The sequence below is a fragment of the Hippocampus bargibanti genome, linkage group LG12, assembly GCF_051943395.1.
Source record: "Hippocampus bargibanti isolate YZ-2025 linkage group LG12, ASM5194339v1, whole genome shotgun sequence".
Lineage (NCBI taxonomy): Eukaryota > Metazoa > Chordata > Actinopteri > Syngnathiformes > Syngnathidae > Hippocampus > Hippocampus bargibanti.
In genome coordinates this window covers 14,805,601-14,822,507 of record NC_142745.1, presented here as the reverse complement: position 1 = coordinate 14,822,507, position 16,907 = coordinate 14,805,601, and the positions used below count along the sequence as shown (strand labels likewise).

Below are 16,907 nucleotides of genomic sequence, written 5' to 3'. Positions count from 1 at the left end.
CTCCATACGCGATGGGCCCGCCGAAGATGGTGTTGAATCGATGGGACCCTCACCTCCCCTTCCTGTGTGGGAAAGAGCGGCGGCTGGTAGCCATAGGCCGACATGAATCGTGACCGAACTGTGGCTGAGGAGACCAGGGTGTTGTGGGCATATTCCACCCACGGGAGATGGATGGACCAGGCCGAAGGACGATGGAGGCAAATGCAGCGCAGGGCCGCCTCCAGGTCCTGGTTCTTCCTCTCAGTCTGACCGTTGGCCTGTGGGTGGTAACCGGAAGACAGGCTGGCCGACGCCCCCATGGACCTGCAGAAAAGCTTCCAGACCCGGGACACGAACTGGGGCCTGCGGTCCGACACGATATCCATGGGTATCCCGTGGAGACGGACGAGGTGGTTGACCAAAAGTCTTGCTGTCTCGATCGCAGACGGCAACTTGGTCAACGGCACGAAGTGGGCCGATTTGGAAAATCGGTCCACTATCGTGAGGATGACCGTCTTACCACGGGATGGGGGGAGACCGGTGATGAAGTCCAATGATATGTGGGACCAAGGGCGCGGTGGAACCGGTAGGGGGCGGAGCAGTCCTCCCGGAGGCTGATGGGAAGCTTTCCCACAGGCGCACGACGGGCAGACCTTAACGAAGTCTGCTATGTCGCCGCGGCCACTAGAATCGCTGAGAGACGAGGTGCTCGGTGCGGCTCACCCCGGGGTGACAAGCCACCTTGGAGGTGTGCCCCCACTGCAGCACCTCTGAGCGCAGCGATTGGGGAACAAACAGTTTGCCTGTGGGACAGTTATCGGGAGCCGAGGTACCTCTTAATGCCTCCAGGACCCTCCGTTCTACTTCCCACTGGAGCGCCCCCACGATCTGGCGGCCGGGCAGGATGGGCTCCACGAGGTCTTCCTGGCCTCCTGGCTCGTGGATCCGCGACAGGGCATTGGGCTTGGTGTTTTTGGTCCCTGGACAGTAAGTGAGGGTGAAGGAGAAGCGGGTTAAGAAGAGTGCCCACCGTGCCTGGCGTGCGTTCAGCCTTTTGGCGGCCTGGATGACAGCCAAGTTTTTATGGTCGGTGAACACTGTGAACGGCTCTTTCGCCCCTTCGAGCCAGTGCCTCCATTCCTGAAGAGCCAACATGACGGCGAGCAGCTCCCGGTTGCCCACGTCGTAGTTGGCCTCTGCGGGGCTGAGGCGGCGGGAGAAGAAGGCGCAGGGGTGGAGCTCCTGGTCGACTGAGGAGCTCTGGGAGAGTACCGCCCCAACTCCCGAATCCGAGGCGTCAACCTCCACAATGAATGCGGCGTTCGGATCCGGGTGACGGAGAACTGGGGGGTGAGTGAATGCCCGTTTAAGCAGGCGGAACGCGGCGTCCGCTTCTTCCGTCCACCTAAACGGGGTCTTAGTGGAGGTGAGTTGGGTGAGCGGGAGGGCCTTCCGGCTGTAGCCACGGATGAAGCGGCGGTAAAGATTGGCGAAGCCCAGGAAGCGTTGTAGCTGCTTGCGAGAGGTGGGCGTGGGCCATTCTACCACCGCTTCGGTCTTGGCGGGGTCAGCCCGGATCTGCCATTGCTCCACGATGAAGTCCAGGAAGGATAAGGAGGAGGTGTGGAATCCGCATTTCTCGGCTTTGATGTATAGTCGGTTTTGCAGCAGCCAATGCAGAACAAGCCGGACATGCTGGCGATGTGCCTCGAGGGATTCTGAAAAAATTTAAATCTCATCCATGTACAAAACACAAAATATTCAGAAAATCCTTCAAGACGACATTAATAAGATTCTGGAACACAGCGGGTGCATTGGTGAGGCCAAATGGCATCACCAAGTACTCGAAGTGTCCCAGGGGTGACTTAAATGTGGTCTTCCACTCATCCCCCTCTTTAACCCAAATGAGATGGTACGCGCTCCGGAGGTCCAGTCTCGTAAATACGGTCGCGGCCTGGGGGGACGCGAAGGCGGAATCAATCAATGGGAGAGGGTATTTGTTCTTGATAGTTATTTCGTTGAGTCCACGATAGTCCACGCACGGACGCAGCGATTTGTCCTTCTTGGCAATAAAAAAGAACCCTGCTCCCAAGGGTGACCACGATGGCCGAATGAGCCGGGCCGCGAGTGAGGAGTCGATGTAATCCCGTAGAGCTTGTTGTTCAGGTTGGGAAACCTGGTAAAGTCGAGAACTAGGAAACGGAGCATTGGGATGGAGGTCAATGGCGCAATCATAGGGACGGTGCGGTGGCAAGGATACGGCGCTGTCCTTGCTGAACGCCTGTCGTAGGTCGTGGTAACAGGGCGGGACCCCTTCTAAGCTAATGACCTCGGGGGGGGGGGCTGTGAGGTGATGACGACCCGCCCGCGGCCGACCTGAGGCAGTGTGCGTAGCAGAGGGGGCTCCACCCCTGAATGGTAGGTCCGTCTCACGAGATGGCCGGATTGTGGGTCCCCAGCCAGGGTAAACCGAGTACAATGGGAACCGAACGGGAAGGCATCACGAAAAACCGTCGGTATTCTACGTGGTTGCCCGAGAGTTCGAGTCGAAGCGGCGCTGTTTCATGTTTAACCTCGGTGAGTAACCGACCATTGAGATCGAGTATGCTTCGACTCGCCCCCCCAGCTCGACCGCCCGACAGCCCAACGCGGAAACGACGCACGGATCTATAAAACAGCCGTCGTCCCCCGAATCCACTAGGGCCCTAACGGGCATGGTTCTGGTGGGGCCATGGATTACGCCGTCCAGCTCCAGTCTGCGCGACGCGAACCCCCCCGTGGACCTTCACGGGACCCGTAGTTTGGGAGGACGGGGCGACTTACGGTCACTGGAGGGCTTTCGGTGTCCCGATTTACCGCAGAGCTGGCAAGTCGGGCCGGTGTTGCGTCGCTCCGGGTGCCGCGGAGCGGGCCTTTCGGCCCCCACCTCCATAGGCTCCGCAGCCGTGTATCCCCCGCGCAGAGAGGTCCGGGCACCGCCCCCTGGGATTCCCGCCGGCGGCTCGGAGTTTGTCAAGGCAGCACGCTCCCGGGTCCTCTCCCGCATGCGGTTGTCCAGCTGCAGCGTGAGGGAGATCAGCTCGCGAAGGCTGGAGCATTCGTCGCGGCTTGCCAGTTTGTCTTTCAGCGCCGCATTGAGCCCGCGCCGAAACATCCCCCGTAGGGCACGGTCATCGTACCCGCCGGTGGCGGCCAGGACACGGAAGGCGATGGAATATTCAGCCGCCGATCGGGTGCCCTGGTGGCAGATCCACAGCTGGCCTTCTGCTTCCCGCCCACTCACCGGGTGATGGAACAGCTCGGCGATGAAGTTCGGGAAGGAGGCTCGAAGCTCCGGCCGCGATTCCCAGACGGCCAACGCCCAAGCGGCTGCCGGGCCGGCAAGCAGGCTGGTAACGTACGACACTTTTGCCACGTTGGTGGTGTACACGGAGGGTTGTTGGTCGAACACTATGGAGCACTGCAGCAGGAATTGCGCACAACGTCCGGGCTCCCCTCCGTAACGGGCGGGGTGTGGGATGTTGGGCTCGCGGCTCATAGTTTGGCACGGGGCGGCCACCGAGGCGGAGGCGCCACTGGTCTCAAGTCTCTCTACCCGTTGAGCCAATCGGGTGATGTCGTGGCGAACCTCCGCGAGGGCCGGCACCAATTGACCGAGCTGCGAGGATGGAGAAGATACGGTTACTGTCTGCGGAATCCATGGTGGTCGGAAGATTCTGTCACGTTCCGACAACGACAGTGGCAGCTGACGAGTGGGAACGTAGGGAGTGGTGGTGGATTGCCAAGCAGGTGACAGAGGCGTTGGTGCAGGCAGAAGATTTATTAACAGAAAGCGCGGATTCAAGATGACACGGACCCGGTAAAAGGTTTGCAAAACAAAAGTGACCAAAACAGCAAGGCTAGTGGGCGGGCGGCGGCAATCCACCCAACCACACTAACTAACCAAATAAAAGGCACACGAGGGTGCAAAACAGCATACGATGCGGTGCATACAAACAGACGCGATCGTGGCTCGACAATTCTCGGGCGAAGCAACTCACGTACTGAATTAAAGTTCAAGGTACGTATCTTCCGACGCTGGATAAGGGCCAGCGTCGGGTTTAAATGTCCAACAGTCGGTGATGAGGGAATTGACAGCAGCTGGCAGACGTCAGGAGCGGAGGCCCCGCCCCGCTGTCAACTCGCTCATGACACCAAGGTGAAACAAACCTGACAGGGTGAAGCAAACACATTCAATGACCCGACACGGAATGGCCACCTTATATTTGGAAGCTTTTCTATATTTATATATTACATTTGGAAACTTTTTTTCATTCATTGAAAGTATGACTTATAGTCCGGTGAGCCCTATATCAGGAAAAAGTTTGAAATTACACCATTCATTGGTGGTGCGCTTTATATTCTGGTACGTCTTATCCACCAGTACCAGTTTGTTTTCTTTTGTAACACAACAAAAATTCTGAATGTAACACCAGAAAAACGATGGTATCTTGCAGTGCACTACTATTAAAACACCAACAAATGTTGTCATTGTCTATTAGCGTTCGTATTAAGTTTGCAGACTATGTGGCTCTCCAATAAAACTGATGAAAAATTGTGCCCCCCTCCAGCAGTCAAATTGCACGTCTATAAATCCATTTTGTAGATGATGGAAATGATGGAAAATGAACCTGAGCGCTTTCTTTCGCTTCTTATCTTCTGCCTTCTCCTTCTGAGCCAAAGTTAAAGACTCTGCCTCAGCTAGATTATCAACTGCAATGGCCAAGAACACGTTTAAAAGAATGACTGAATCATTTTGCCGTCAAAGAATAATACAACGTGAATTGGAATATTAGGAAGAAGGAATGCAGGCGAATTTAAAGGATACAATTTCCACAGACAAACAAGATGATGAAATAGATGCTGACGAGGATTCCAGGCATGCTGGGTCCTCCATGTGCCATGATACCATCATACATGACGGTATTCCAATCTTCTCCGGTTAGAATCTGAAAGAGAGTTTAGGGGTGTGAATGAAATTATAAGCCGGCCAGCAAAAACGACCAAAACCAGTGTTTGAAATAACGTCTGCCCAGAGGCCCGGCGCGTAAAACTTTTACGTTCGGCGGACAACTTTCAAAACGTCTCGGCCCGAGGGGCCGACAACTTCTTCAAGAGAAAAAAAAAAAAGAAGATTTTTTTTCAAATCAAACGTTTGTTTTATTCAATAAAGCAAAATCTCCAAGCAAACCACTACAAGCCACGTGGACTCCTCTTTCTAAGCGCCTTTCAAAACTTTCAAGTACACTTAGAAAGACAAGTCCGCGTAGTTTTCAGTAGACAACGCAACGTAAACATTGCATTGTGCACCATGACGACAAACGACAACTGGAGCAAAATGTTCAGCAAGGGATGTTTACCATAAATTAAGCAAGGGACCATTTGTGCTAGGTACTTCCTTAATTAAAAAACTATCCTTTATACTTTGCAACAATGTTTTTATTTTTTTGTGCGATGATTCGTCTTATTGTGCTGCACGTTGTGAAAAATGGGGCAGGCAACTTTTCAGAGTTGTCTGCCCTGGTGTCCGCTAACTTTTTGTCATGAGTTTCCGACACTGCCAACTTCGGGAGTGGTGCTCCATGTCATATTTTCAATTCCCGAAGCACAGAACCACTTGAATAGACTCAAAGTATTCTTTGTGTACCTGGAAAACAGTTATCAGGGCTTGAGGGAAGCTGTCAAAAGTACTGCGAGGTTTCGCTTGGTTGGAAAAGTTGAATTTTCCTCCAAAAACCTGCATACCCAGCAGCGAGAAGATGACAATAAAAAGGAAGAGCAACAGCAGCAAGCAGGCAATGGAACGGACTGAGTTTAAGAGGGAAGCCACCAGGTTACTCAGAGATGTCCAGTATCTAGAGAAAACAACCACAGATCAACAATGCAATTATTTGTGTTTGAAAAAAGTCACTTACCACCACGCATTGTATTTGCTCATTTCCTTATTAAAGAGTTTCTACACTGCATTTCATTGACCCCATGAATCTTTTTATTGTCTATGTAAAATTGCATTGCATCTTTCGATTGGTTCAGAATCAAAATCATCTTTATTGCCAAGTATGTAGAACACACAAGGAATTTGTCTCCGGTAGAACACGCTGCACTAGTATCATCATAAGAAAAATTGCAAAGAGGAACTATACAGTTATATTTGGGTTAATGTTTAGAGATTTATGGGCGACGCGGAAGAAACAGTTTAAATGTCTGCTGGATTTGGTGCGCATGGACTGGTTAGCATGTCTACCTCACTGTGTCAAGGTGCAGGTTTTGATTCAACTGTTAGCAGTTTGCATGTTCTCACCGTGCCCGTATGGGTTTTCTCTGGGTATTCCAGATGGTCCCACATTTCGAAAACATGCATGGCAGGTTGATTGAGCACTCTAAACCGTCCCTTTGTGCGATTGTAGGCATGGATGGTTACCGTATTTTCCGGTGTATAAGGCGCACCCAAAAGCCTTTGTTTTCTTTTAAAGATGACCCTGCGCCTTATACTCCGGTGCTCCTTATACACCGGAAAATACGGTATTCGTCTATGTGTGCCTGACTCTTGGCAATCAGTTTGGAGTGTACTCTGCCAACTACCCAAAGACAGCTGAGATAGGCTACAACATGCCTACGATCCTCAAAAGGATAATGTATCAACTCATGTTGAACATCTTATGACGGTCTTGAAAGTGTTTTAGTCTTGAAAAAAATATTAAAAAATAAAGCACAACAAGATTTACCTGGTGACTTTGAGCAAACGGAGCAGACGTATGCAACGCAGCACCGAGATGCCCATGACGGACATAATGTTCATTTGGACAAGGATGAGCTCCATAATGCCGGTGGACACCACAAAGCAGTCAAAACGATTGAAGAGTGACATGAAATATGAAGATAAGCCAAGAGCGTACATCTTCAGAAACATTTCCAGGGAAAACATAGACAGGAGTAGATTGTTGGCATTGTCTGGTCATGGTGGATGACGTTTCAGGCCACAGTATCAAATTGGTGTCGGGAGGGTGATAAGAAGATACAAGATAAACAAGGATTAAGAATTATTTTGCGAGATTTCAAATACTATGTTAAAAAAACAGGGTTGTAAAGGTAAACCATTCATTTAAACCTTAAATGAATCGATTATAAACAATGAAAATATCAGATTATGAGGTGAAACACATAAAAAATAATCATGTAATAAATAATAATATTAATAGAACTCCATAGGCAAATGATGATTGGTTAAAGCTAGCTAGCTTTCTATCAGTGTGTTTAATAGTGGCATTCAGTGTATTAGCTAACTAACTAGCTGGCTAGCTATTAGCTATAGAGCTATCTAGGTGACTAGCTATCTAGCTAGCTATCTGTTGGCTATCTATCAGCTATCTACTAGCTTGCTAGCTAGGTTTCTTTCTATTTACTTCCGGGTTGAGTGAACACTGGCCCGTGTGACTGCCGCTGCTCACCCACAGAAAAACTGATCCTGTGACTGTAAAGTGACCTTGAGAGTTTTGAAAGGCGCTTATAAATCAAATGTATTATTATTATTATTATTATTATTAAAGCCAAAGTTTAAAAAAACGTTTTTCTTTCCATCAAAATGCGATAGCTTCTTAAACAGTAGAAATTGCTAAATTAGCATTCACTGTAAATTGAATATAATTTTAGCAATTGAATAGACAAACTTACTGAAGCCTACAGTTTGTATATACAGTAAACTACTCACAAAAAGTTCAGGATGTTTGGCTTTCAGATGACATTTATAGGAAATGTAAAAAGTTAACGCTACGGTGATCTCAAGAAATGAAAGTTAGGGCATTTAAGTCGAAGGATGCACGGGTTATATCGCCATATCAAACAATTCATTGACACTAAAGTGAACAACACTCGTGGATACACCACAAGAACAACAAAAAAATCTACATCTCCATTACTCATCATGTCCCCTTTAGCTTCAATGACAACATCTCATGCTGTTCACAAGTCTGCTGAGCAATGAGTAATCATTGGATGTGTTTCATTGGCCAACTCGCTCCATGCAGAAAAATCAAGAAAGTATCGGTCTGACCTTGCCAGTTTGAGAGCCTTTCGGACTGTTTGTGATGTTCAGTTGCAATGGCTAACGTATTGAAGAAGACCAGCATGATCACCCACCAGTAGAAAAGGTTAGACTTGATGTATACCCGGCATTTACGGCGTAACCAGCGGTTCCACTTGCGAGCAAGTTTACTGTGCAAACGAGAAGAAGGAAAATGTAGTTACAACAAAAAGATAAAAATGCAGCTGAAAAAACAATTATGGAGTCAGTGGCGGCTGGTTAATATCGATGAGCAGCAAACTTTGAAGTTAGCGAGTAGATCATTGGGTGTTGAATCCGAGGACCCTGAGGGACTTCAAACATTGAGTGTTTCTTTGTTGTCTTTGTGTGTGTGCTCTGCAGTTGCCCTTCATATTCATATAAGTGCAGGAAATTTGTCTCTTATGGTAATTCTATCTGGTCTGGTCTTGTCTGGTTTACTCTGGTCTTGTCTGGTCTTGTCTGGTCTTGTCTGGTCTTGCCTGGTCTTGTCTGGTCTTGTCTGGTCTTGTCTGGTCTTGCCTGGTCTTGCCTGGTCTTGCCTGGTCTGATCTGGTCTGGCCTAGTCTAGTCTTGTTTGATCTTGTCTGGTGGGGTCTGTCTTTCTTCTTCTTCCTTTCCTTTCGGCTTTTCCCCTCAGGGGTCGCCACAGCGAATCAATGTCCTCCATCTATCCCGGTTTTGTGCATCCTCTTCACTTCTGCTCTTAGTCTAGCTTCAAATACTTTTTCCCAGAGTTTCATTGTAAGGCTCATCAACTTTATTCCTCTGTAATTAGTACAACTCTGCACATCTCCTTTGTTCTTAAAAATGGGCACAAGTACACTTCGTCTCCATTCTTCAGGCATCTGTTCACCATCTAAGATCTTGTTGAATAACCCAGTCAGGAACACCACCGCCACATCTCCAAGACATTTCCATACCTCGATTGGTAAATCATCAGGCCCGAGTGCCTTTCCCCCCTTCATCCTCTTCAGCGCCCTCCTCACTTCATCCTTGCTAATGCTTGTTACGTCTTGGTCCACAACAGTCACGTCTTCTACTCTTTGTTCCTTCTCATTTTCCTCATTCATCAATTCTTCAAAGTACTCTTTCCATCTTGCCATCACACTACTGGCACCTGTTAAATACATTGCCATCTCTATCCTTAATTACCCGAACCTGCTGCAGGTCCTTACCATCTTTGTCTCTCTGTCTCGCCAGCCTGTAAAGATCAGTCTCACCTTCCTTGCTGTCCAGCCGAGCATACAAGTCATCATAGGCCTCTTGTTTGGCCTTTGCCACCTTTACTTTAACCGTGCGCTGCATCTCCTTGTACTGCTGTCTACTCTCGACCGTCCTCTCAGTGTCCCACTTCTTCTTTGCTAACCTCTTTCTCTGTATACACTCCTGCACCTCCCCATTCCACCACCAAGTCTCCTTATTTACCTTTCTTCCACTTGATACACCAAGTACTTTCCGACCTGTGTCTCTGATTATGTTCACTGTAGTTTGCCAGTCATCTGGAAGGACCTCTTGCCCACCCAGTGCTTGTCTTACCTCCTTCCTACATGTCATGCAACACTCTTCCTTTTTCAACTTCCACCATTTTGTCATCACTTCAGCCTTTGGTTTCTTCATCTTCCTCACTGCCAGCGTCATCCTACACACCACCAACCTATGCTGTCTGGCTACACTCTCACCAACCACTACTTTGCAGTCACTGATTTCCTTTAGATGGCGCCGTTGACACAAAATGTAGTCTACCTGTGTACTTCTGCCTCCACTCTTATAGGTCACCCTATGTTCCTGTCTCTTCTGAAAGAAAGTATTCACAATAGCCATTTGCATTCTCATCTTTGATTCCTGTTAGGTCTGTCTTTCAATTAATTAATTTATTTATTTATATGACCAGGACATATTCTACCGTTCCATGTAGACCTTACTATGAAGAGCAGAACTGAATACTGTAGTGTATATAACAACATAAAATCAATTATAAATGTATTTATATCTAAACTGTTCACCCAAAAGATAGAGAGCCCATCTTGGAGAAAATACCACCAACCGCCACTGACGAGAATAAGAAAGTAAAACATACTAGTAATAAAATATTAACTGCATTGTGTCCATTTGTCCACCACTTTCCTGAGATCCTCCATTTTCGTTGGGTAGCAAACCTGAGTAGACACAGTTAGTGTTGTGACTCTGACTGCAAAATACAGTATGGCATCAACAAAGGTTTGTTATATCAAGATACAAAGTATAAAAGCCCTACAGCACAGGTGTCAAAGTCAAGGCCCGCGGGCCAAATCCGGCCCACCATATCATTTTTTTCGGCCCGCGAAAGCAAATCAAACTTGTTAAATTCCATGATGATTGCTAAAATCTGAGCCAAAATTTCATATTTTTGGATGTCAACCACAATAAAAGTCATTATTCTTGACTTCAGATTTGAAAACGAGTTATTCATTAATTTGCTGTGTGCTCTATATGTAATATTTGAAGGGATTTAAACATTCTAATGGGTTCCCCAAATTCATAACGGCCCTCAAGAGGAAACCATAACTACAATGTGGCCCGCAGCAAAAATAACTTTGACACCCCTGCCCTACAGCAACTAAAACAACAAGGTGATTTCAATTTAGAACACATCTCGAGCCCAAAATTGACAAGTTTGGTTTGGCTATGTGTCCTGTATTGGGTTACTACGGTATTCAATTCCTCTGCTTAGTTCTGTGGGCCTTACTCTGTCCTTCATTGTCATTATCGATGACTTCGGCTTGGGTGATCCACTCCATATAACCCTTCAGGTCTTCATCCAGCTGCTGGGTCTCTCTCAGCTTCTGAAACTCACCTCGGGACTTGGCCTTCTCTCGTTCTTTGGTGAACTCACTGGTGATCAAGAACACGGGAGGAAAATCTTTGAAATTAGTGAACTAAAATTCCCAAAGAACATAATGGAAACATGTTCCTACCCACTAAGCACTCCAAGAACCAGGTTGAGCACAAAGTAAGACCCGACCAGGATGAGTGTGGTGAAAAAGATCCATGGCCATTCCATTCCAATCGCATCATTCACCTGTTAATCGATGTTTATGTTACACATCCCTGCTTTGTGTCATACTTGAGGCAAAAATGTTAACACAACTTACTCGGTCACCACAACATCAAACTAGTCTGCTTTGACATCACAATAATGACAACTCTCACCCAGTATAAGACATCAGTCCACCCTTGTGTAGTAATACATTGGTACACAGTCAACATGGAGAATCCCAAATTGTCAAAGTGAGTGATGCCGTGGTTTGGACCAGGCCAGCCGGCTCGACACTCTGTGCCGTTGATGGTGCAGCGCCGCCCGTTACCTGCCTGGGCACATGGGGCAGGCTTTTCATTCTCCACTGTAGCAACAATGTCTGAGGATGGAGGAAATGGACAAATTTTGAGGTCATTGCGTTCATTTTATACAAAAGCGTTCTCAAGGGTCAATGAAACTCAATCTACACTGAACATTTTATGCACAAATTACCAAAATTACTAAAAACATACAAAGATAGCAGGGATCTTATAAATTATTTTAACATATTCACTGCCAGACATGCTGAAATGTGTCCACACGAGTGCCAGGTTTTTTTCATTGTCCCTTGAATTCCAGGACCCACAGAATATTGAGTTTTAGGACTACATCAACATTCAATGGAGTGTTAGAAACCTTAGACTCTCTTCTTTCATCAGAAATTAAGAGTTACTTGCTAAAGGATTTGGGTCTGCAGTTATATGAGCTTGAAATGAGGGTGGCTGTTCAAAATACAATGTTATACATAGTGGTTTATATAGCACTTTAACAACAGCTGAAGCTGGAACAAATCACTAACACGGAAAAAAAGGGAAATGCTGCCCCTTGTGGAAGAGAAATAAAATTACCAGAGGTATGACCAGCGCTTTATCAGCACCAAAACATGAAAAAAAAACCTCAAACAGATTCGGCAATGGCGCTCGCCTATTTTCAGTTGATGAATACATTCAAGAATTGCAGTAAACGAGTTAAAATAATTATTCTGAAATATAAAACATTGATGCTTGTAATATAACAAGTAAAATGAAAATAAATGACCCAACATACCAGTGCCTGTGTAATAGCATGTTTTATGCATTTTACATTTGAATAGCTCAAGGGCCATTATGGAGTAGATGGTAACCATGAAAAAGACCAGGAGAGTTATGTGAAACAAGGGCAGCATGGACTTCAGGATGGAATTCATGACCACTTGCAGACCTAAGGATGAACAAAATGCACTTTTGAATGAAACAATGTGTTGGTTTTCATACACAGGATATCGAACCATTGTCTTATACACCAAAAAATACAGCATTTAAGAAATTCCATGAGTTTTTGGATGAGTGTTGAATAAAAATTACTCTGAAAAGTATGGATAATTTGCCTATTAATTGAGACATCAGCCTGGTTTGAAAAAGTATTTTCTTACTTGGCACTCCCGACACAAGCCTCAGTGGTCGAAGAACTCTAAATGCCCTCAGAGCTTTCATATCAAAACCACCCCCTTTTTCTCCGACGACGGGCTCTATTCCACTGATGTGATTAATAGCATCCACAGCCACAGTAAATAGTCTGAAATAGAAACAAATGTTTAATCAAGGATCATCTTAACAATTGGAATAATGAGAGTTAGGTTGATATCCAAAAACCCATGTATGTAGAGTCCGCAGTTAAATCAACCAAATAACTACAGTGATACCTTTCCTTACGTACAGTGTGTAAGACGAAAAGTGTGTATCCCAAAAATTAATTTCCCAGAGGAAACCATTAAAATGAGAATAATCCCTCCCAAGGTCCCCATTAAACATAATTTTCTACTTTCTAATTTTCTAAGCCTTAAAACTACATAAAATGAACCTTATTTTATGTATAATAAATGTGCTATGGTATTATAATTCAAGAAATAAACTACTGTTTAATAAAGTCATTTTATTTACCTTTGTGATGGTCGTTGATGGCTTGATGGAATGGAGTGACCGGTTTCATTAGCATTAAACACTTGACGAGGAACGTAGCCTTCTTCTTTCACCATCTTGAGGAATGATCCCTCGGGGCTTTTTCTGCGATAATTTTACTTTGTTCCTCATCAATTGTGTTCTGTTTGCTGGGTTGATAGCTTTTTGCATCAAGTGTACAGATGGTTTGTGTGGGTTATTTGTGGAGCCTTATTGATGGGATATTTTAACCTTGCAGTCTACACTGGTTTTGTCAAACTTGAAACGAGTCCAAATTTCATTGTTTTCTATCCATTTTCTCACACTCTGTCGTCTGCCTGTCTCTTCAACGTTTAATCCCCCCCCCTCACTGCCGAATTCTTGACCAATCACGTGGCTTTAACAGAAGACTGGTGGCGGCGAATAGAGGACAAAAAAAAAATCGGCTGCCATCTTCTTTTTGGGAGAACGGCCTCAATCTCTCTCTCTGTTTGTAACCCCCACCCCGTCACTGCTGCGTACTTGGCCAATCACGAGGCTTTAACCGAAGACTGGGGGCGGGAAATAGAGGACAAAAACAGTCAGCTGCCATTTACTTGTTAGGAGAACGGGCTCGTTTGCGAACGACACATCACTCATTGTGGCGCTCTGTGTGTATCCCCAAAAATAGTTCGTATGCCAAGGTAAAATATTCATCAATTTAACGTTTGTAAACCGAAAAGTTCATAAGCCAAGGGGTTCTTAAACCAAGGTATCACTGTACACAATTAAAACATTCATAGTGAACAAATAATTTAGACAGCACTTTCCAAAACATTCAAATAACAAAAAAAAAAAAAAGAAAAACTGAAAAATCCAAAGGATAATATTCAGGTTAAGTGCACTCATCTAAAACACAAACTTACCCAACCGATACACAAACAAAGTCTAAAATATTCCAGCAGTTTCTTAAATACGCGTCAGCATGAAAAAGAAATCCGTAGGCAATTATCTTCAGGAAACATTCCACAGAGAAGATGAGGAGGAAAATATATTCCAGGCTTTCCTGCAAGACAACAACCATGATACATCGTGACACAACTCAAAAAAGAATCACAATTTCAACGACATTGACAAAGTATTAGTTGACATCTCGTAAAGACCGTTTTCCACAATACAGTATAGTTGATTAACTATGACTGTTAGTTATCCTTGTGTTATTGATTAAAAAATGCAATAAGAATAAGAATAAGAATAAGAATAAGAATAAGAATAATACATTTAATTTATAAGCGCCTTTCAAAACTCTCAATGGCACTTTACAGTCACAGGATCAGTTTTTCTGTGGGTGAGCAGCGGCAGCCACACGCGCCAGCGTTCACTCATCTGGGAAGTAACTCAAATAGATCGAAAGTTAGCTAGAGAGCTAATAGATAGCTAGTGAGATATTTAATAGCTAGCTAACTGCCTAGATAGGTAATAGATAGCCAGCTAGCAAGATAGATAGCTAATAGACAGCAAATAGATAGCAAATAGATAGCCAGCTAGGTAGCAAGCTAGGTAGCCAGCCAGATAGCTAGCTAATAGACAGCAAATAAATAGACAGCTAGATAGCTAGCCAGCGAGCTAGATAGCTCTTTAGCCAATAGCTCGCTAGATAGCCGGCCAGGGAGCTAGATAGCAAATAGCTAGTGAGATAGCTAGCTGGATAGCTGTAGTGTACGAAGTCAATCTGTTGTTTATAAGCGTTTTTAACATTTTTTTTTAACCTTTGAAAACTATTATGTATATAGCAAACTGTTCAATCTTTTTTTGGATTCTTTGTCCCGCTCCCAGCACTGATGTAAACAAAGCTATGGTGGTTATAAAAAAATATAAACCCACTAAACTACTAGCTAACTCAGTTGGAGGCCAATATTTTCCAAAATATTTACCAAAGATAAAAGGAAATGTGGCATTAAATTGTATTTTATTGTTTTTGTTTTCTTTTTCTGGAGCTTGGGACAGATGGAGTCAAACCCATTTACTGTGTGTTCTGCTAGCCTTCAGACTTGTCCAAGTCATACATGGAACCTTTTGTTTTGATCACAAGGGGGAATATGACTGTTTTCTTTGTTTTTGAGTGCCCTGCAATTGGCTGGCAGTTAGTTCATGGTAGCAACTTTTTCATCGATGGATCATTCCTGTCTGCCCGAGAGCCTACACAGACCGATGGTAATCAAGGAAATGGCTCAGAGATTCTGCAAGCCAAGTCACATTGATTTATGTAGCCCTTAATGACAACCCTTATGAAAGGGCTGTACATGCCGACAGTTGGCACATGTTAATGAAACCCCCTGACATTAACGCACAGGAGTGCAAGGAACAAAATGAGACACCACAGAATTATCCTAGGCAGCAATGGATGTCAACTTGGCAACATTTGCCATAACATATTGTACTGTATAAGGACAGTTAAAATGATATAAAAGCCCATTTAACAAGATGAGAGATGTACAGGAAGTTAAGTCACAGGAGTTCAGGTTATTTTGCCAGAATGTTAACATTGAGTAAGGGCATCATTGACTTTTTGTTACAATGCAGACGATTGTTGGTAACTACATACCACATACTGCACATACCGTACACGCAATTGTTTTTTCAGAGCAATCTTACTTGAACTACAGTTGATTTTCGCTGTTTCTTATCTTGAGTATATGAAACAGTCACAAAGTTCCCGCGCCTCGAGCTTCACTGGATGCTATCAATGGCGCACAGTCTAAAGATACAATGTGACCCACCACGCTTTCTGTTGTTTGGTTGTGGTACTGGCCATCCTTGCATCTTGTGTGTGTGTAAACAGCCATTGTGTGAGTAGACGGGCTGTGGATACATCAATGCCTGTTTTAAAGTACTCTATAAATATATAGGTGGGTTGAGATAAGAAGATCGGAAAATGGAAGGATGGATAGTCTCAAAGTACTTTCGGGTTTCTAAAAAGGTTTAGAAAGTAGGGCCTATGAGATTGTTTTCATTGTACGGTTTCAAAGTAGGGCCAGAATTTTTACGTCGTTTTTACAGGAGGGTCTCAAAGTATTGTTAGTGTTGTTTAGGTTTGAAAAGAATGTATGGATGTGTTGACAGGGTTTCAGAGGTATGGAATCAAATTGGGTTTATGGGGTGAAAATAGGTTCCAAAGAAGGATTCAGGTTTCAACGTCGAGTTTCAAAGTTGGGCAACGATTTCAAAATAGGGTTACAGATTCAAAATGGGGTTGCAATTTATAACAACCTTTAAGGAAGGTTTATCTTGGGTGAAAATTGCTCATTGGAAGTTCTTTTCATTGAAAAACAGTGTGCCCAAAATATGAATTGGATTTCAATGATGAAAGCAAAATGATAAGACATCGCCATTGATGAGATTTGTACAGTGTACATCATCTTAAAACATTGCAAATATTAAAATTCACTTGTCAATTATTATTTGCTTATACATATATAATATACCCTGCGATTGGCTGGCAACCAATTCAGGGTGTCCCCCGCCTCGTGCCCGAAGACAGCTGAGATAGGCTCCAGCAGCCCCCGCGACCCTAATGAGGAATAAGCGGTATGGAAAATGAGATGAGAGATATATAATATATCATGAACTAGTATAAACTCCTATTACATTGAGGATTGCTTTGCTCGTGAATTCATTCACACTGTGCACTGCTATGCCCTGTTTATTTGTTTTATTTTGCTAATTTCACAAATCTTTTATCCTGTTTGTTCATGTCATTTACTAATACATACACCGTATTGGAATGTTTTTATGACTTCTCCCATTTCAATGTAGGCATGCACTCGCTGGTTTTATACTGCTAGCATGACACCGGTCTATTTTCGATGCGCAAAAC

General features: G+C 44.7%; 1 protein-coding gene across 2 annotated transcripts in view; it reads right to left on the bottom strand.

Annotated features, from left to right (window-relative positions):
* LOC148890628 (dihydropyridine-sensitive L-type skeletal muscle calcium channel subunit alpha-1-like) overlaps window positions 1-16,907 on the bottom strand; it is a 34,123-nt gene that overhangs the window by 16,287 nt on the left and 929 nt on the right. For both annotated transcript variants that reach the window (XM_089011301.1, XM_089011302.1), the window contains exons 3-14: window positions 13,957-14,096; window positions 12,547-12,689; window positions 12,183-12,335; window positions 11,270-11,475; window positions 11,035-11,138; window positions 10,806-10,951; window positions 10,158-10,236; window positions 8,069-8,229; window positions 6,744-6,969; window positions 5,666-5,873; window positions 4,847-4,967; window positions 4,650-4,764 (exon numbers count right to left, since the gene is read on the bottom strand). In XM_089011301.1, coding sequence (XP_088867427.1) covers window positions 4,650-4,764; window positions 4,847-4,967; window positions 5,666-5,873; window positions 6,744-6,969; window positions 8,069-8,229; window positions 10,158-10,236; window positions 10,806-10,951; window positions 11,035-11,138; window positions 11,270-11,475; window positions 12,183-12,335; window positions 12,547-12,689; window positions 13,957-14,096 — 1,802 coding nt within the window. The remainder of the gene's footprint in view (window positions 1-4,649; window positions 4,765-4,846; window positions 4,968-5,665; window positions 5,874-6,743; window positions 6,970-8,068; window positions 8,230-10,157; window positions 10,237-10,805; window positions 10,952-11,034; window positions 11,139-11,269; window positions 11,476-12,182; window positions 12,336-12,546; window positions 12,690-13,956; window positions 14,097-16,907) is intronic.